The 20,905-nt window shown below is 44.3% G+C and overlaps 1 protein-coding gene across 1 annotated transcript in view; it reads right to left on the bottom strand.

Moving 5' to 3' along the window:
- Positions 1-1,061: 1,061 nt before the first annotated feature.
- The window catches only part of LOC111965402 (advillin), a 34,450-nt gene continuing 14,606 nt past the window's right edge, over positions 1,062-20,905 (bottom strand). The window contains exons 11-20 of the mRNA XM_023989596.2: positions 11,746-11,846; positions 11,490-11,627; positions 11,202-11,360; positions 10,356-10,535; positions 10,010-10,161; positions 9,644-9,788; positions 9,313-9,501; positions 9,034-9,102; positions 1,853-1,963; positions 1,062-1,582 (exon numbers count right to left, since the gene is read on the bottom strand). Of these exons, the coding sequence (XP_023845364.1) occupies positions 1,469-1,582; positions 1,853-1,963; positions 9,034-9,102; positions 9,313-9,501; positions 9,644-9,788; positions 10,010-10,161; positions 10,356-10,535; positions 11,202-11,360; positions 11,490-11,627; positions 11,746-11,846 (1,358 nt within the window). The 3' untranslated portion in view covers positions 1,062-1,468. The remainder of the gene's footprint in view (positions 1,583-1,852; positions 1,964-9,033; positions 9,103-9,312; positions 9,502-9,643; positions 9,789-10,009; positions 10,162-10,355; positions 10,536-11,201; positions 11,361-11,489; positions 11,628-11,745; positions 11,847-20,905) is intronic.

Raw genomic sequence — 20,905 nt, 5'->3', positions numbered from 1 at the left:
GAAAAAGTAATTGCCCACTTACACTCAATAACTAGTTATGCCAGCTTTAGCTGCAACTGTTGCATGTGCCCCATTATGCCTGGCGAAAACCAAACACTGCATTACACAGTAAGAACCTTATACATTTACATTTACATTTAAGTCATTTAGCAGACGCTCTTATCCAGAGCGACTTACAAATTGGAAAGTTCATACATATTCATTATACCAACTGTCAAGCATGGTGGTGGTAGTGTGATGGTTTGGGGATGCTTTGCTGCCTCAGGACCTGGGTGACTTGCCTTAATAGAAGGAAACATGAATTGTGCTCTGTATCAGAGAATTCTACAGGAGAATGTCAGGCCATCCATCTGTGAGCTGAAGCTGAAGCGCAGCTGGGTCATGCAGCAATGATCCAAAACACACAATCAAGTCTACATGAAAATGGCTAAAAAGCAACAAATGTGAAGTTTTGGAATGGCCCAGTCAAAGTCCAGACCTAATCCCAATTGAGGTGTTGTGGCAGGACTTGAAACAAGTAGTTCATGCTTGAAAACCCACAGATGTCGCTGAAATAAAGCAGTTCTGCATGGAAGAGTGGGACAAAATTCTTCCACAGCGACGTGAGAGACTGATCAACAACTACATGAAGGATTTAGTTGGAGTCATTGCAGCTAAGGGTGGCACAACCAGTTATTGATTGTAAGGGAGCAATTACTTTTTCACACAGGGGCATTGGGTGTTGCAAAACTTTGTTTATGAAATACGTATGTAATTGTTGTGTTATTTGTTCACTCAGGTTCCCTTTATCTAATATTAGGTTCTGGTTGAGGATCTGATAACATTCAGTATAAAAAAATATGCAAAAGTAGAGAAAATCAGAAAGGGGGCAAATACCTTTTCACAGCACTGTACATTTCTGTTATACATTTTTTGGGAGCATAAAATATATATTAAAAACAATTAAATCATACATATGAATGAGTGTTTGACTTTGACATTATTAACAACAATTTATTGAAGCTGGATGGGGGGGTGCACTCTCTAACTCAGGACTTGTGCACTACAAGATGAGATACACATAACATTTCCCCGCTTTTTATTTGTATATTAAGTCCCACCATACCATATTACATTCAACAAAACTACAGGAGATATGGTAGTAGTGTGTGGTCGGAACTCAGAAGAGTCAATAAAACAATCATTCAGAATACACATAGATTTTTTGATTAGGTTGATCGTATTCAACATGGACATCTATATACTTAATTGAGAGGCAGACATACAGTATATAGTACAATATAGAGACATCTTTTTTAAATGCACAATTAGGAACAGACAAGTGCAGGGTTTTTTTTGAGACCGACTGTCATTAGATTGAAATAATAAGACATCAATTCAAATTAATTTTGAACAAAGTACAATTAGTATGCTTGGCAAATTTAAACATCTGGAAATTGGTACAACATGATGAGAGATTAATTCCCCTTTAAAATAAGCCTTTGCCTTTTTTAATGCTCAGCTGCTTCCATTGAGGCAGGCTGGCAAAGTGGTCTTTAGACATTCCAAATATGGCACTGAAGTCTGAGTCTGAGAGATGTTTCTGGAAGACAGAGGAAGGAGGAAAGAGAGGGAGACAGAGAGAGTGAGAAGGAGACCATTGTTATTTTTCAAGGCAACATTCAAGTGTAAAGAATATATTTGTCAAGACACTTTATTAAAACCAGCTATAATACACCGTAACTCATAGTAGTGTATGGAGGAATCTACTTTTCACACTTCAAAAACTACTTAACAATATTGCATCCGAGTGTATCAGTGTGGCAGTACTTTGAACACTAGTCACTTCATTATAGCAGCTCAGAACACCTACCTCCTTCTGGGTGGGGTCGACACCCTCAGGCAGCTCATTGGCTAGTTTGTTGATCAGGTCCTCTGGTGGGTAAGACTGGAAGCTCTTCCTGGTCTCAACACCATTCTGCCCCTGAGAGAAAATGATTCGATTCAGGTTTGTCTGCACAAAAATGTTAACACAGCGGTTGTCGAGTCACTGCATAATAGTTGTGTAATCATTTTTCTTCATACAAGCTCTCTGTTGTAACCTATCACAAAACTAGCAGTTGTATCACAACCAAAATGGGTTGTAAATGTGTTGTACAACCTTACCCACTGTCCACAAATGTCAGTTCAACGCAGTGGGGAACCATGAGTTCACGTTGTATTTGTTTTTTTATGTATTTTATGAAATTGTATATGTAGAGCTCTCATGTAAAAGAGACACTGGTCTCAATGTATACATGTTTTTTATTACATTTCGTTTTGATTTCTATTTCATCTTTAGAATAATTTTTTATGATCTTCTGATTTCATTAATACTAAAGAGAAAACAATATCCAATCAGGATTTTATTTGGTGGTCCATAGGTAGAAAAATCTAGCTAGTCCAGCCAGCCATTGGCTAGGCCTTCAAAATCTGGACAGAAGTCCTCTGCCATTCAACCAAAGACAGGCTAAAACTGCTTCTCTAATAGAAATCCCTGATCACACTTGTAGGCAATGTCATGGCGACATTGGCTAGCAATGCTCGTGCTCCGAACTGCGCATGTGCAGCCATCAAATCAAAGGCACTCCTTCAATATAAAATTATTTTTGACAAAATTGAAAACGTCTCAGTTTGCAATTTTCATTAGGTTGGAGCAATAACATGTTCAACTACTTAAGACATTGGCTCAAATCTAGGTTGTGCCTTTAGATTTCACTAAAATTAACAACTCAGGAAAAATGTTTAACTTCTTTCATTGACTTCTCTAACCCCAAACCCCAGCCTGGTCTGCTTGGTCTAGTTCACAAGCGTTCCCAGAAGTCTCGCAATGTTGTGCCTCTGGGTTCAGAAACTCTGTGGTTCAACTGTATCAGAGCAGAATTTTACCAAGAGATGAGTTCAGATTGGTCTGACATGTAGMATGCTTCTGTATATGATATGAGCTGCTCGGTATGTGTAGGTCATTCTTTCTAACGCATATTTTTTTTAAAGATATCACAAAGAACTGTAAAAGTGTTGCAAATGCTTTCCACTTTCTGGAGGACGATCATGCCTTGCTGACTCTCTGACTCTGAAAAATCTGACAATGAGGAAATACCTGATTTGGGTAAAAACATTTTCATTGAACCAGACATTGTAGAGTCTTCTGATGACAGTGATGGGGAAGAAACAGCGATCAACAGTTTTGTTGCCATGGAAGAAGTTGACCGAGTTTTGAAATCAGTGGAATGCCCGGTAAAAGCAGAGTATGATAGCTAATGGGATGGAGAAAATTCTGGCTTTTGATTGCAAATATGTAAAGGGAGTATAAAAGAGAATACAGAAGGCTGTTGTATAAAACACCTGTCTCCGGATTACATCTGCAAATTAAGGGCAACCATGGCATCCGTGACAGAGAGGGAGAAGCGTTCATCCATGTATACGGATAAGAGTCTAGCTAGCTACATTTTCAGTTATTAAATATAATTTTGTCAGAAAGTTGTTTTAATTGCAAGTTAAAGCGTACTGTTAGATAGCTAGAATACGTCAGCTGGCTGGCTCGCTAGCTAACGTTACATGTACGATCTGTGTAGTAATATTATTCTTATCTCAGAAAGCCATTTGCATTGCTAGTTATAGCCTAATGTTAGCTAGCTAGCTAACATTGAACCTAGTTGGTTAGCTACCTGCATATTCATGCATGGTAGTAACATTATGAGTTGGGATTATGGTTCATTGTTTAGCTAGCTAGCTAAACAAAAGACTCCACAATGCAAGTAACCATTTCAAGGTACCTTTTAAACCTCCTGTATTTTGTGCATGTGACAAATAAACATAGATTTTATTTGATATAGTGTTTGGGGCAGCAGGTAGCCTAGTGGTTAGAGCGTAACCAAAAGGTTACTGGATCGAATCCCCGAGCTGGCAAGGTAAAAATCTGTTGTTCTGCCCCTGAACAAGGCAGTTAAACCCACTGTTCCCTGGTAGGTCATCATTGTAAATAAGAATTTGCTCTTAACTGGCTCGCCTAGTTAAATAAAGGTTAAATCAAGAAATACAATATTTTTTTCTTTTTTTTACAAAATTTACCAAAGACGGCAATGAGCTGCACCAAAGTGAAATTAGGATATAACGTTAGGCCAACGAGACAGTGTCCAAGTTTTAAAATTCTACAGTAGAATGCCCTGCTTTTATTTTGCGACACTCACATCCGTAAGCTATTTCTTAACTGTAATAATTACAAAAGAATTGCTAAAATGAAGACGTTGTCAGCCATGATATGGTCATTATTTGAACTGGCTGGCCAGCTAAGTTAACGTTAGCTAGCTAACAAACTAGAAATGAACCAAAACATTGTTTAGAAAGTTGCTTTTAGTTGCCTGGTTTGCTAGATTGGCACATACTGAATTCATTTTTAAACGGATGGGTTTATTGGTGTTAAAATACACTAGTTATGCTGTTTTGGACCACCAGGCTGCTGATGTCATGCAGCCTGTCGTTTTTGTGTTTATAGTTTTTCATAACAACAACGGCAAGTTTGATGTCAGACGACAATAGAATGTTCATGATGTCACTGCGAAAACTGTCTACTAGTATAAATCAGCCTTTAGACTTGAAATCTTTGATTGTTTAGTACACTACTGTACTCAGTCTGTTTGGCCTCACATGTGAATCCTTAAAGATATGAGAGGGGCAAAGGCTTAAGAGGGTGTGAATGTTGATGAATGGGTGTAGGCAAAGAAGAGCTCTCCAGTAGGTGTATCAAAACATTCAAGGGACATTGTTTCAAAAGTGCGGTTACAAGTTCATTCACTTTTGAAGCAGAATTACTTTCTCATTGTTCCTCAACTGTAGTGTATGATATACCAGTTTCTAGCTCTGAGTCTCTACTTTTATCCAATATAAAAAAAACACAATTTAAAATGTTGCGACATAAGACCGAATCGAGCCGGTCGGTCCCCAATGGGGTCACGGGAGAATTTCCAAAATCCTGAAGAAAAAATATATACAGTACCAGTCCAAAGTTTGAACACACCAACTCATTCAAGGGTTTTTCTTTATTTTTACTATTTCTACATTGTATAATAATAGTGAAGACATCAAAACTATGAAATAACACATGGAATCATGTAGTAACCAAAAAACTGTTAAACAAATCAAAATATATTTTATATTTGAGATTCTTCAAAGTAGCCACCCTTTGCCTTGATGACAGTTTTGCACACTCTTGGCATTCTTTCAATCAGCTTCATGAGGTAGACACCTGGAATGCATTTCAATTAACAGGTGTGCCTTGTTAAAAGTATATTTGTGGAATTTCTTTCCTTCTTATTGCGTTTGAACCAATCAGTTGAGTTGTGACAAGGTAGGGGTGGTATACAGAAGATTGCCTTATTTGGTAAAAGACCAAGTCCATATTATGGCAAGAACAGCTCAAATAAGCAAAGAGAAACAACAGTCCATCATTACTTTAAGACATGAAGGTCAGTCAATGTGAAAAATTTCAAGAACTTTGAAAGTTTCTTCAAGTGCAGTCACAAAAACCATCAAGCACTATGATGAAACGGGCTCTCGTGAGGACCTCCACAGGAAAGGAAAACCAAGAGTTACCTCTGCTGCAGAGGATAAGTTCGTTAGAGTGACCAGCCTCAGAAATCGGCAATTAACTACCCCTCAGATTGCAGCCAAAATAAATGCTTCACAGAGTTCAAGTAACAGACAAATCTCAACATCAACTGTTCAGAGGAAACTGCATGAATCAGGCCTTCATGGTCGAATTGCTGCAAAGAAACCACTACTAAAGGACACCAATAAGAAGAAGAGAATTGCTTGGCCCAAGAAACACGCGCAATGGACATTAGACCGGTGGAAATCTGTCCTTTGGTCTGATTTGAGATTTTTGGTTCCAACCACCGTGTTTTGTGAGACGCAGAGTAGGTGAACGGATTATCTCCGCATGTGTGGTTCACACCGTGGAGCATGGAGGAGGAGGTGTGATGGTACTTTGCTGGTGACACTGTCAGTGATTTATTTAGCATTCAAGGCACACTTAACCAGCATGACTACAACAGCATTCTGCAGCGGTACACCATCCCATCTGGTTTGCGCTTAGTGGGACTATCATTTGTTTTTCAACAGGACAATGACCCAAAACGTACCTCCAGGCTGTGTAAGGGATATTTGACCAAGAAGGAGAGTGATGGAGTGCTGCATCAGATGACCTGGCCTCCACAATCACCCGAACTCAACCCAATTGAGATGTTTTGGGATAAGTTGGACCGCAGAGTGAAGGAAAGGCAGCCAACAAGTGCTCAGGATATGTGGGAACTCCTTCAAAACTGTTGGAAAAGCATTCCAGGTGAAGCTGGTTGAGAGAATGCCAAGACTGTGCAAAGCTGTCTGGGGGGKTTGTATCATTTGATTTAGACAACATGCCTACCACTTGTTGAAAGATGCAAAATATTTTTTATTGTGAAACAAGACAATAAAACTGAAAACTTTTATTTCCCCACAAAGGCAATACTTTGTCGAGTCACCTTTTGCAGCAATGACAGCTGCAAGTCTCTTGGGGTATGTCTCTATAAGCTTGGCACATCTAGCCACTGGGATTTTTGCCCATTCTTCAAGGCAAAACTGCTCCAGCTCCTTCAAGTTGGATGAGTTCCGCTGGTGTACAGCAATCTTTAAGTCATACCACAGATTCTCAATTGGATTGAACTATGGGCTCTGACTAGGCCATTCCAAGACATTTAAATGTTTCCCCTTAAACCACTTGAGTGTTGCTTTAGCAGTATGTTTAGGGTTATTGTCCTGCTGGAAAGTGAACCTCTGTCCCAGTCTCAAATCTCTGGAAGACTGAAACAGGTTTCCCTCAAGAATTTCCCTGTATTCATCACCATCCAGCATTCCTTCAATTCTGACCAGTTTCACAGTCCCTGCTGATGAAAAACATTCCCACAGCATGATGCTGACACCACCTTGCTTCACTGTGGGGATGGTGTTCTCGGGGTGATGAGAGGAGTTCCTTCAGGGTTATCTTTGGTCTCTTTGTTGCCTCTCTGGTTAATGCCCTCCTTGCCTAGTCCGTGAGTTTTGGTGTGTGGCCCTCTCTTGGCAGGTTTGTTGTGGTGCCATATTCGTTAAAAAAAATTATAATGGATTGCTCCGTGGGATGTTTGAAAGTTTCTGATATTTTTTTATAACTCAACCCTGATCTGTTCTTCTCCACAACTTTGTCCCTGACCTGTTTGGAGAGCTCCTTGGTCTTCATGGTGCCGCTTGCTTGGTGGTGCCCCTTTGCTTAGTGTGGCTTCTTCCTTGCTGAACGGCCTTTCAGTTTATGTCGATATAGGACTCGTTTTACTGTGGATATAGATACTTTTGTACCTGTTTCCTCCAGCATCTTCACAAGGTCATTTGCTGTTGTTCCCATAGTGTTTATACTTGCATACTATTGTTTGTACAGATGAACATGGTACCTTCAGGCATTTGGAAATTGCTCCCAAGGATGAACCATACTTGTGGAGGTCTACCATTTTTTTCTGAGGTCTTGGATGATTTCTTTTGATTTTCCCATGATGTCAAGCAAAGAGGCACTGAGTTTGAAGGTAGACCTTGAAATACATCCACTCAAAGGAAATACCCTGCCGTCTCTCCCTGAGAGATTATGTGCGCACTGTCGACCACGCCCGTGACTTTGAGAAGCTCCAACGCCACGTGCATCAAGCACACCAATCTCATTAGTGGTGGGACATTATGTCAGATTAATTTTCAATTGACTGTCATAGCCCCACATTAAAAGTATATGATGGTGAGTTGAGAAGACAATCAGAAATACTGTTATAATGTTTTTCAATTGACTGCCATAGCCCTAATTAAAAAAGTAAACATTGGCTGGTAATTACATACTTTTCTTCACATGGTTGGGGTCGCGATAATTTGGGGTCGTGGGCCCAAAAAGTTTGGGAACCCCTGGGTCAGTGTGATGAACGTGATCAAATATATTTGCAATGGGAAGTAATATCTGGTTTGTTAATTTCATTTTGGAAATTAAATGGTTGTGAATTTGCATTGTTATGATTTCATGGGGCCTGCTGGAGTGAATGGGCTGCTTATTCTTTAACATTATTTGATGCTATGTGTGACTATTGTCTATCAGCTGTGTCTATGTGTTTGACCAAATCTGTCTCTCCTTCAGCGCCATGGAGTGCAGAGGTATTACAGTAGCTGTCCTTTCAGCACCATGAGCCAGTCATCTTTGATGTGACACTGTTGTTGTCGCTATTGGTGATAGTGTGATAGTGGTGCTAGGTTACTATTGGTTGTATAAACAGTGTGTTTTTTGTTTTGCTGGTCGCATTATTTTATGCTATGTGTCATATGTTGTGTCCATGCCGGGTTCCAGCTCTGTGTGTGCGGCAGCCCAAAACGCAGCCAGGCCTATTTTATTCATTCATAATGTCATCAAAAATAATCGCTCCTCTGGTCTGACTACAGAACATATAACGTCGGGCGCATTAAGTGATGTTATGTTTTCTGTTATTTTCTTTGATACAATGTATTGGAATATTTTTGGTCCTTCTGAAGGCTTAGATCCTATAGTCACGGTTCGCCACTGGTTCAACGTCTAGTTTTGATTTACATTTGGTTGAGTTGTCAACTAACGTGAATTCAATGTGAAATCAACAAAACATTTCACAATTTCATTGGATTTACTGTAGGTTAAAAGTTTGGTGAAAAATGTACGAAATGTTGATGACATTTTGCGAATCCAATGAGTTTTCCACATTGATTCAACACCATTACATTGCGTTTTTTGGTTGAACTGATGTGGGAACAACGTTGATTCAACCAGCTTTTGCCCAGTGGGAAGTGTGTATGGGGCCAATAAAATTGATGTAACCGTGAGTCTGTTGGGTTGAGTTCACAGCAAGGTTAGGTAAATGGATTTTCTGGATCCAGCTCATCATTGTCTCAATCCCACTCGTTATACCAAGTTTTAGTGAGTGCATAGATAAATACAATTGTGCTTACATTTGTGATCCTTACGAGGGATGTCACCTCACCCAACTCTTTCTTCAGCTCTTCGTACGTTTTCCCACCCTAACACAAAACATGTGTGTACAGTATTATTGATGGAATATATTAAATCTAAAAGTTGTGTACACTATTTGACACACACACACACACACACACACACCACACACACACCACACACACACACACACACACACACACACACACACACACACACACACACACACACACACACCAAGAGTTAAACTGTAAGAGAAGGAGATAATTTGCACTCACACTCCATTTGGAGGGGTCCCAGGCGGTGAACCAGCCGGTGAAGGTGGGGGGTTCATACCGCTGCTTGATGAGGAGGATAGGGGTGTCAGGGTCCCGGGACCCTGGGTGGGTACGCAGGTACTCTTGACTGGTGACCACCACTTCCTTCCTCTCCACCTCATTGGCCTCGTTCCCCACCCAGAGGAAGACCTGGATGCAACATCAAGTATCTGATGACGGCCCACAAATGGGTGCTTGGCAGTGGTCTAATAGTATTATAGTCTAATGTTTGGACCTACACACTGAAGAAGGATGTTAAGATGACATTTTAACAATACAATAGATACTGTACCTGGTCCCACGTGTCTAGAAGCATGACATCATCCTCGCTGAGGTCATCCTGGGTGAACTGGGTCACCTCGGTAACGATGAAACGGCCAGTCTTATTGGAGCATTCAAAGAGACGCGGCTGATGATCCAGAACAGACTGCTGTAGTCTTTCACACACAAGACACACACAGAGAACACATACAACTTTATATACATCACACTGTTTACTTAAAATTCATAATATCTAGCACAGTGAATCACAATCCATCAATTTTACATGGTTAAGGACACAATCACTTTACTAACTTCGTACAGCTGCTCCCATTGACATTTGATTAGATAATAGTTGGTTGAAATACAGATTATGGCAAGGCAACTTGTGTATTACCTCTTGTTGTTGGCATAAGGGGCCTTCCCTCCAAGTAAATTCCAGAATTCAATGTGCTCCTGACCCTCTGCCATGATCTCTTCAGCAGTCGAGTGCTGTCCAATCACAGAGCTGACCTCCTTAGCCATGGCCCTCTCATCCCCACTTGATCCCTGGCCAATCAGAGAGAGACTATTAGACAGAATGTTGTACCATCTCTATATCTCTGTCTGTGTCCCAAAAGGCAACCTATTCCTACTTATTTTGACCATTTAACCCTGGTCATTTGGCACACGCACAGTATCTCTAAGCTGCTATATCTGTAGTATCCACAACTTCATATACCTAATTCCCCTCCCAACAGTACCTTGCCACACCACAGGTGAATCCCTGACTGGCTCCTCAGCAGAAAGACATCGTTGGAGTTGAGCGAGGCTGCCAGGGCAGGCACCTCGATGGCTTTGGTGTTGGAGGCGTCAGAACCGTGGACCTGGAACAATCTGACGGGTGGCTCTGGGTCAGACACGCCTTTTCTGGAGGTACCGCCCTGAAGAACAGAAGATGAGGAAAGCAGGTGTCACACCCTGATCTGTTTCACCTGTCTTTGTGCTTGTCTTCCCCCCCCCCAGGTGTCGCCAATCTTCCCCATTATCCCCAGTGTATATATACCTGTGTTCTCTGTTTGTCTGTTGCCAGTTCGTTTTGTTTTGTGAAACCTACCAGTGTTTCCCCCCTTGCTCATGTCTGTTCTAGTTCCTGTTTTCTAGTTTTTCCCAGTTTTGACTTTTCTGCCTGTCCTGACCCTGAGCCTGCCTGCCTTTCTGTACCTTGCCACAGAACACTGGATTATTGACCCCTGGCTGCTCTGACCCTGAGACTGCCTGCCTGCTGTTTTGGACATTTTGAACCCTATCTGGATTAATGACGTCTGCCTGCCGTTGACCTGTCTTTTTGCCTGCCCATGTATTAGTAATAAACGTTTTTTACTTTGACACTGTCTGCATCTGGGTCTTACCCTAAAACGTGATAGCAAGTCAGGTTCGATTTAAATGTACAGTGTGTGGTAATAAATTACTTCATGGTTAGAAATCCTATATCAACCTATAATCATGGTTAAACCAAAGACAATCCATTGCTATCAGATAATGACAACCAGTTTCACAATATTTACATTTTATCATTGTACCATTAAATCAAAACAAAATTGTCTCACCTCAAAGATAACCATTTTACCCTTGAACATGGCCATAAAGTGTCTGGGTTCCTTGCCCATGGTGATCCTCACTTGTACAGGCTGGTTGTCATACTTTTGATCCAGGGCCACGGCCTGGAAGGCAGACGCTGCTATCTCATCCTGAGAGGCATGGCGCCCCTAAAACAAAATATTTATTTATAAAATGATGAGGCATTTAGCGCTAAAGGTATGCCATTTTGTTGCCATGTTATTACAAATAAAAAGATTCAACTTTATGCATTCTACAATGGCAGTGAGCTCCCTTACTTGCCACATGTAGAGGAGGTAGTTTAGCTTGCTGTGGACCTCATAAGTGTAGAGCACCAGGTAGCAGTCTCCTCCATAGAAGAAGCCATGCCACTGGGGTTCCACTGGGACCAACTCCAGGTCCTCGATACGCCACACCTGCACGTGTCACAGAGAGTGTTACAAATGTCCACAAGTAACAAACGGTGAGTAGAATGACGGCGAGATATCTTGGAACAAATTACATACATCAGAGTTAATGTTTTGGTGAGTTTACCTCCACCTGACCAGTGCCATCGTCCACCATGCGCTCCTGTGCCGCTACTTCTGGCATCACATGCATCCGTGTGGCATCAAACTTCTCCTGAGTCACAATGGCTAAGGTGTATATGTAGGTAAGACAGTGTAGAATCACAAAAGAAAGACAAGGTGAGGAATTAGATACTAAAGGTAGTATTTGCCAAGCACTCACATCTCAGTCATACATCAAAAAGGAAGAAAGGTACACTCAGAAAAAAGGGTTCCAAAGGGGTTCTTTGCAGAGGGATAGGGGTATACTGAAAACCATTTCATCTGAAGAACCCGTTTTTTGAAGACAATGGTTCTTTGTAAGGCAAAGGGTTCTACCAAGAACCTTTTCATCTTAAGAACCATTGTTGGAAGAAAGGGTTCTTTGATAATTCTTTGGAAGGGCAAGAAGGATTCTTTGGAAGGCAAGAACGTTATAAATAAAACCCTTCTGAATCCGAATTAATGTTTTTTTTCTTCTTTTAAATAGTGCCGTGAGCATGAAGGTTTAGCTCAGTGCATAAACTTTAACCCTCTACAGTTGAAAAAGACTGAAACAGAGAAGTGAAAGTGATCGTGTGAAATTATGAAGTGAGTGGACAGAGAAATACAGCTTCCTTCTATCCAATCAGAGCAGTAGGGTCCTATAGCTAGTCATCCTCTTTACAGACATGCAAACTAGCCAGTTGAGTTATTTAGACCAGTAGCACCTCACTTGACTGACTGACATGAGAAAGAGGCGTGCTGGCACCCGAAAAGTAATTTCTTTTAGATCACGGATAATTACAAAAATATATATAATCGCATCCAGTAAATTGCCCATATCCGTTTAATATACTTGTTTTGTCCAACTACTCTGCAAACCTCTAACTTATTGCACCAATTACTGAGATGGTTCTTTCAGTTTACATCGTTTAAGTAGTCTATATTATCAATCTCTCCTACCCTGGCAGTCATTCTGAATGCAAGTCGTGGGTGATTAAAAGTTCCAATTGTTGGATATCCTACCTCTTGCTGGATTCCGATAGGAATTACACATCAATTTGCACACGTGCATAAGGTGACTTGCAGGCCTGATGTGGCCTGTAAACCAGGTGTTTTCTAAAACCACTGTGTTAAGGTATAACTAGTCCCTCAAAGAAAGGCCTTATGATATGTCTCACTGGGCACACCACGTAATTTCAACGTGGAAATTTGGGTAATTTTTGGTTGAGACGTTGATCAGTGAGATTTCAACCTTTATTCACCCACTCAAAAAGACAGCCAGAAGTTGGTTGAATTCCCAATGTGTTATCACTATGCTTCAACAATCTAAAAGCACAACCAAATTACAATGGAAAAACAGTCAGATTTTTTGGTTTAGTTGTCATCTACATGTGTAATCACTGTGCTTTAAAAGCACAACACAGTTAAAATGGGAGTACATTCTCAGATATTTTGTATTTATACAACAACGTTATGTGTTATCACTGTGCTTCATCTAATAGCACAACCAACCAAATTACCTAAATTGCAGTTGAAATTTCATTAAAAGTTCATAGTGAGAGTGATCAATGCTGTTTGAGATTCATACGCAGATTATTATAGCAATTTTGATGACCTCCACAGACCTTTGACCTTTGCATGCACGCTTTCTATGATTACATAAGAAGACATTTATAGTTATATTAGGCTAACCTCAAAATGTGGCCATAGATGTGTTACTTTAAGGTTGAATAAATAATGTTACATTAGTTTAAGATAGCCTAAACTTTAGGCTTTTTACTGTATTACAAAAGTAATATTGAATTGTGTTTGGCTGTGTCACGCCTACTCCCGTTGTCCCGCTCCAGTGATCGACGGTAGCAGCCGAAAATCCAAACATCTCCCTGAATGTCGTTGAATAGGAACACCTAATCCGGCACCACCACGACCAACTGGCGCAACTGGGCACGGCTATGGATGAGGTCTTCTGCGTTCTCCAACGTCTTGACATCACCCGAGGGGTGTCATCTACAACTAGCCAGTCCCCCAGCCCATCCAGCAGTCCGCCCAGGTCAGCGATACCCGGTTGTCCCTCCCGGACAAATATGACGGGACTCCATCTAAATGCTGTGGCTTCCTACTCCAGTGCTCCCTCTATTTCTTCCATCAGAGGGGAGAACCTACCACTGAGAGGTCCGAGGTTGCCATTTAATTTCCCTGCTGACCGGACGGGCGTTGGAGTGGGCCACGGACGTCTGGGAGAGAGAAGAGGAGGATCTGGGTTCCAATGAGAGGTTCATGGCTCTGTTCAGGGTGGTCATCGATCTTCCACCCTCCAACTCCAGGAGGGTGCCAAGACCGCTGCGGAGTACGCACTCATCTTCCAGGAACATGGCAGCCTCCAGTGGATTGAATGAGCCGGCGCTCCGCACCCTATTCAGAAGAGGAGAGCTCCAGGCGGCGCTGGCGTGTCGAAATGACAACCACTCCTTGGACGCACTCACCGCGATGGCCATCCATCTGGACAACCTTCCTCGCGAGTGTGGGGACCCACATTTTCTCTCGCCCTCCTCTTTTGGCCGTCCTGAGACAGAGCCTGAACCCATGGAGGTAGGGTCCACAAACCTCTAGGCAGCAGAGCTGGAGCACTGTCCCTATTGCGGTCAGGAGGGGCACCAGCTTCAACAGTGTCCGGTGCGTCCCAACCAGGGATCCACGAGGGCAGTGGAACAGCCCCGTGATCAACCGTCTCCCCGGGTAGGCATGAGTATTCCATCATCATCACTTTCCACCAAACGCTTTCTGGTTTCAATTTCACTGGCTGGCTGTCCCTCATGTATTGTTCTAGCGAACTCTGGTGCCACGGGGAATTTCATTGACAAGGCCCTTGCCTCCTCCCTGAACATCACCTCATACCCACTCTCCTCTCATTTTTCAGTTCAAGCACTGGATAGTCGACCACTTGGATCCGGGACAATCACACGCATCACATCACAGCACCACTCACCATCACCATAGGACCCTTGCACCACAAAAGCCTTCCCTTCGTCATCATTGAGGCACCCGTACACAAAGTCATCCTCGGCCTCTGTGGCTTCAACTTCACGACCCCACCATCTCCTGGTCGAGGATGGAGATCACTGCCTGGGCACCCAGATGTCGGAATACCTGCTTCCCTTATCCTGTGGTTCCACGTCAGTTGAGAGTCCTGTGGTTCCAGGTCAACATCCCAGAGGCTTACCGGGATCTCCAGGACCAGCACCACCTGTCTCTCTCCGCGTCATCCCTGGGACTGTGCCATCAACCTGCTAGCAGATACTGTGCCCCTGCGCAGCCGCCTCCACCCCCTGTCAATGGCTGAAACCAAGGCTATGGAGGAATACATCCAGGAGACTCTCCGACAGGGTTTCATCCACCCCCAAACAGTTCCACGGGGCCCGTTTCTTTACTAAACTGGACCTGCGAAGTGCCTACAATCTGATCTGCATCCGGGTGGGGCATGAATGGAAAACGGCCTTGAGCACGATGTCTGGGCACTATAAGTACTTGGTGATGCCTTATGCCTCGGCCAGCAGCATACCACCCTGCATACCACTGCTGGCTTGCTTCTGAAGCTAAGCAGGGTTGGTCCTGGTCAGTCCCTGGATGGGAGACCAGGTGCTGCTGGAAGTGGTGTTGGAGGGCCAGTAGGAGGCACTCTTTCCTCTGGTCTAAACAAAGATCCCAATGCCCCAGGGCAGTGATTGGGGACACTGCTCTGTGTAGGGTGCCGTCTTTCGGATGGGACGTTAAACGGGTGTCCTGACTCTCTGAGGTCATTAAAGATCCCATGGCACTTATCGTAAGAGTAGGGGTGTTAACCCCGGTGTCCTGGCTAAATTCCCAATCTGGCCCTCAACCATCACGGTCACCTAATAATCCCCAGTTTACAATTGGCTCATTCATCCCCCTCCTCTCCCCTGTAACTATTCCCCAGGTCGTTGCTGCAAATGAGAACGTGTTCTCAGTCAACTTACCTGGTAAAATAACGGTAAAATAAAAAATAAATAAAATGATGGATTAGCCAATTCTCCATCGTTGGTCCAGGCATTCGTGAACGAGGTGTTCTGGGACGACCTCCTGGAGAACCATCTGTACGTCAAAGCGGAGAAGTGCCAGTTCCCTCAGGCCGCTGTCTCATTCTTGGGATACCGGAGCAGCCCACAGGGAGTTGTTATGGATGGAAGGAAGGTTGAGGCAGTCAGGTAATGGCCAGTCCCAACCACCATAAAGGAATTACAATGGACTACGGCCGCTTCATTATGAACCTCAGCTCCATCGCCTCTCCTCTCACCTCAAGTGTGGCCCCCTGTAAGTTGGTGTGGAGTCCTGCAGCCGACGAGGCCTTCCACCTACTGAAGGGGCATTTCACCTCCGCCCCGTTTCTGAAACACCCAAATCCTACGCTGCCCTTCGTGGTGGAGTTGACGCCTCAGAAGTGGGTGTGTGGGCTGTCCAGTCACAACGCCTAGGTAACCCACAAAAATGTTACTACTACAAGAGTGCGTACTACTCAAAAAAACTGTCTCCTGCAGAGAGGAACTATGACATCAGCGACCGGGAGCTCCTGGCGGTGAAGCTGGCACTAGAGGAGTGGAAACACTGGCTGGAGTGCGCCAAGGACCCATTTTTTATCCTCAAAGACCATCGGAACCTGAAGTACCACCAAAGCCGATGCCCTGTTCCGTCTCCACGATTCGGGACAGGTTCCTGTCCAGAGTGCGCCCATTATTCCGCCCTCCCGAATCGTTGCCCCCATGCTTTGGGACATAGACGTGGACATCCGCCAGGCTCTGGAGAGGGAACCAGCGCCTGCTACTGTTGACCAGGGCGCACACATCCATTGCCGCTGGACACCCAGGTATCACCCGCATCATTCAATCCATCTCCACTAAGTATTGATGGCCCATTTTGGCACAGGACGTTGCCCGCTACGCAACTCCTACGCCGTATTTTCCCAAACCACATCTGCCCGGCACGCTTCAGCAGGGTAACTCCTTGCCTTCCAGTGCCTCAGCCGCCTTGGTTGATCTCATCTGTCCATTGATTTCATCACTGATCTCCCCTCTTCAGATGATTTCACTACTATTATGGTTATTGAAGACAGATTCTCTAAATCCTGCCGATTTATCCCTCTCTCTAGTCTCCAGGTCGCTGAGGCACTGTCGCAGCAGGTCTTCCGACACTATAGCCTACGGAGGACATCGTCTCCGACCGTGGCCCCCAATTCACGTCACGGGTATGGAAAGCCTTCATGGAGAAGCTGGGGTTCACGGTCAGCCTCACTTCCGGGTACAGGCCTCAGTCCAATGGGCAGGTGAAGAGGATGACCCAGGAGCTGGGGAAGTTCCTTAGGAGTCACTGCCATGACCAGAAGGGGGAGTGGGCCCGGTTCCTTCCCTGGGCAGATTACGCCCAGAATTCACTGCATCACTCCTCCACCGGACTGACCCCCTTCCAGTGTGTCCTGGGAAATCAGCCAGCCCTGGCTCCGTGGACACCAAGGCAGACCGAAGCTCCTGCGGTGGACGAGTGGTTCAGGCGCGCAGAGGAGGTTTGGAACAATGCCCACGTGAGACTCCAAATCAAATCAAATCAAATGTATTTGTCACATACACATRGTTAGCAGATGTTAATACAAGTGTAGCGAAATGCTTGTGCTTCTAGTTCCGACCATGCAGTAATATCTAACAAGTAATATAACCTAACAATTCCACAACAACTACCTTATACACACAAGTGTAAAGGAATGAATACGAATATGTACATAAAAATATATAAATGAGTAATGGCCGAACGGCATAGGCAAAATGCAGTAGATGGTATAGAGTACAGTATATACAGTGGGGCAAAAAAGTATTTAGTCAGCCACCAATTGTGCATGTTCTCCCACTTAAAAAGATGAGGGAGGCCTGTAATTTTCATCATAGCTACACTTCAACTATGACAGACAAAATGAGAAAATAAATCCAGAAAATCACATTGTAGGATTTTTAATGAATAAATTTGCAGATTATGGTGGAAAATCAGTATTTGGTCAATAACAAAAGTTTATCTCAATACTTTGTTATATACCCTTTGTTGGCAATGACAGAGGTCAAATGTTTTCTGTAAGTCTTCACAAGGTTTTCACACACTGTTGCTGGTATTTTTGCCATTCCTCCATTGCAGATCTCCTCTAGAGCAGTGATGTTTTGGGGCTGTTGTGGGCAACACGGACTTTCAACTCCCTCCAAAGATTTTCTATGGGGTTGAGATCTGGAGACTGGCTAGGCCACTCCAGGACCTTGAAATGCTTCTTACGAAGCCACTCCTCGTTGCCCGGGCGGTGTCTTTGGGATCATTGTCATGCTGAAAGACCCAGCCACGTTTCATCTTCAATGCCTTGCTCAAAATCTCAAATCTCACGATACATGGCCCATTCATTCTTTCCTTTACACGGATCAGTCGTTCCTGGTCCCTTTGCAGAAAAACAGCCCCAAAGTATGATGTTTCCACCCCCATTGCTTCACAGTAGGTATGGTTTCTTTGGATGCAACTCAGCATTCTTTGTCTCCAAACACGACGAGTTGAGTTTTTACCAAAAAGTTATATTTTGGTTTCATCTGACCATATGGACATTCTCCCAATCTTATTCTGGATCATCCAAATGCTCTCTAGCAAACTTCAGACGGGCCTGGACATGTACTGGCTTAAGCAGGGGGACACGTCTGGCACTGCAGGATTTGAGTCCCTGGCGGCGTAGCGTGTTACTGATGGTAGGCTTGTTACTTTGGTCCCAGCTCTCTGCAGGTCATTCACTAGGTCCCCCCGTGTGGTTCTGGGATTTTTGCTCACCTTTCTTGTGATCATTTTGACCCCACGGGGTGAGATCTTGCGTGGAGCCCCAGATCGAGGAGGATTATCAGTGGGTCTTGTATGTCTTCCATTCCTAATAATTGCTCCCACAGTTGATTTCTTCAAACCAAGCTGCTTACCTATTGCAGATTCAGTCTTCCCAGCCTGGTGCAGGTCTACAATTTTGTTTCTTGTGTCCTTTGACAGCTCTTTGGTCTTGGTCATAGTGGAGTTTGGAGTGTGACTGTTTGAGGTTGTGGACAGGTGTCTTTTATACTGATAACAAGTTCAAACAGGTGCCATTAATACAGGTAACGAGTGGAGGACAGAGGAGCCTCTTAAAGAAGAAGTTACAGTCTGTGAGAGCCAGAAATCTTGCTTGTTTGTAGGTGACCAAATACTTATTTTCCACCATAATTTTCAAATAAATTCATTAAAAATCCTACAATGTGATTTTCTGGATTTGTTTTTCTCATTTTGTCTGTCATAGTTGAAGTGTACCTATGATGAAAATTACAGGCCTCTCTCATCTTTTTAAGTGGGAGAACTTGCACAATTGGTGGCTGACTAAATACTTTTTTGCCCCATTGTACATATGAGATGAGTAATGTAGGGTATGAAAACATTATATGAAGTGGCATTGTTTTAAAGTGGCTAGTGATACATTACATTAAGATAGCAAGATGCAGTAGATGGTATAGCTTACAGTACGTACAGCACGCTGTCCACCGCCAGAAGGAGTAGGTGGACCGCCACCACAGTGAGGCTCCCATGTTTCATCCTGGTGATCGCATCTGGCTCTCCACCAGGAACCTCCCACTCCGCCTGCCCTGTAAAAAGCTGAGCTCCTGGTTTGTGGGCCCGTTCAAGGTCCTCTGGAGGGTCAATGAGTTAACCTATAGATTACAGGTTCCCCACTAACTACCGGATCTCACCCTCTTTTCATGTTTCCCTCCTCAGGCCGGTGGATCCTGGTACCCTGGCTGGTTCCTTCCCCCGCGACACCCCTCCGCCTCCCCTGACAATCGATTGGAGCCCTGCCTATGCCTTCAGATCCCTCCTGGACTCCCGATGTTGTGGGGGTCAGCTCCAGTACCTGGTTGACTGGGATGGGTACGGTCCATAGGAGCGCTGTTGGGTCCCGGTGGACGACATCCTGGATCCCAACATCATCCGGGATTTCCACCTCCGGACCAGCCCGCTCCTCGCTCTCGGGGCGGTCCCCCTAGATGGCGTCGTCCTGCGGCTGGAGCTGTGCGTCAGGAGGGGGTTACTGTCACGCTTACTCCCACTCCGGCACTCGATGTCGCCGGTCTACTGACCACCAGTCCTTGCAACCCACATTACGCACACCTGCTCCCCATAGTTATGCACTCCTGGACTTCATCAGTACCTTGATTACTCCACCTTTATTTAGTCCTCAATAGCCTCAGACTTCACGCACTATTGTTTTTGTTTTCATTCCCAGTACGCTTTTCCTGTTTTGTATGTCTTCATTTTCTTCGTTATTAAACTCACCAACTGCACTTGCTTCATGACTCCCTGTGTCTGCGTTACAGGTTGACATCGCAAATTAATAATTGATGTGTTGGATTCATGTCTATATCTCAACCAGGAATCAAAGTTTGAGAATAGGACTAAGACCCTGGGTCTCGACCCCGCCCTGTGCAACTGGGTCCTGGACTTCCTGACGGGCCGCCCCCAGGTGGTGAGGGTAGGTAACAACATCTCCACCCCGCTGATCCTCAACACTGGGGCCCCACAAGGGTGCGTTCTGAGGAGAGGAAAGTAACCTCACTATCTGGAGAGCCTTACGGTTGTGGGCGGAGCAGTTGCCGTACAGGCGGTGATACAGCCCGACAGGATGCTCTCGATTGTGCATCTGTAGAAGTTTGTGAGTGCTTTTGGTGACAAGCCGAATTTCTTCAGCCTCCTGAGGTTGAAGAGGCGCTGCTGCGCCTTCTTCACAACGCTGTCTGTGTGGGTGGACCAATTCAGTTTGTCCGTGATGTGTACACCGAGGAACTTAAAACTTTCCACCTTCTCCACTGCTGACCGCGTCGATGTGGATAGGGGGTGCTCCCTCTGCTGTTTCCTGAAGTCCACAATCATCTCCTTTGTTTTGTTGACGTTGAGTGTGAGGTTATTTTCCTGACACCACACTCCGAGGGCCTTCACCTCTCCCTGTAGGCCGTCTCGTCGTTGTTGGTAATCAAGCTACCACTGTAGTGTCATCCGCAAACTTGATGATTGAGTTGGAGGCGTGCATGGCCACGCAGTCGTGGGTGAACAGGGAGTACAGGAGAGGG

Source organism: Salvelinus sp. IW2-2015, linkage group LG1, assembly GCF_002910315.2.
Source record: "Salvelinus sp. IW2-2015 linkage group LG1, ASM291031v2, whole genome shotgun sequence".
Lineage (NCBI taxonomy): Eukaryota > Metazoa > Chordata > Actinopteri > Salmoniformes > Salmonidae > Salvelinus > Salvelinus sp. IW2-2015.
Note: the sequence above shows the minus strand (reverse complement) of the source record. Positions and strands in the feature narration are given on the sequence as shown.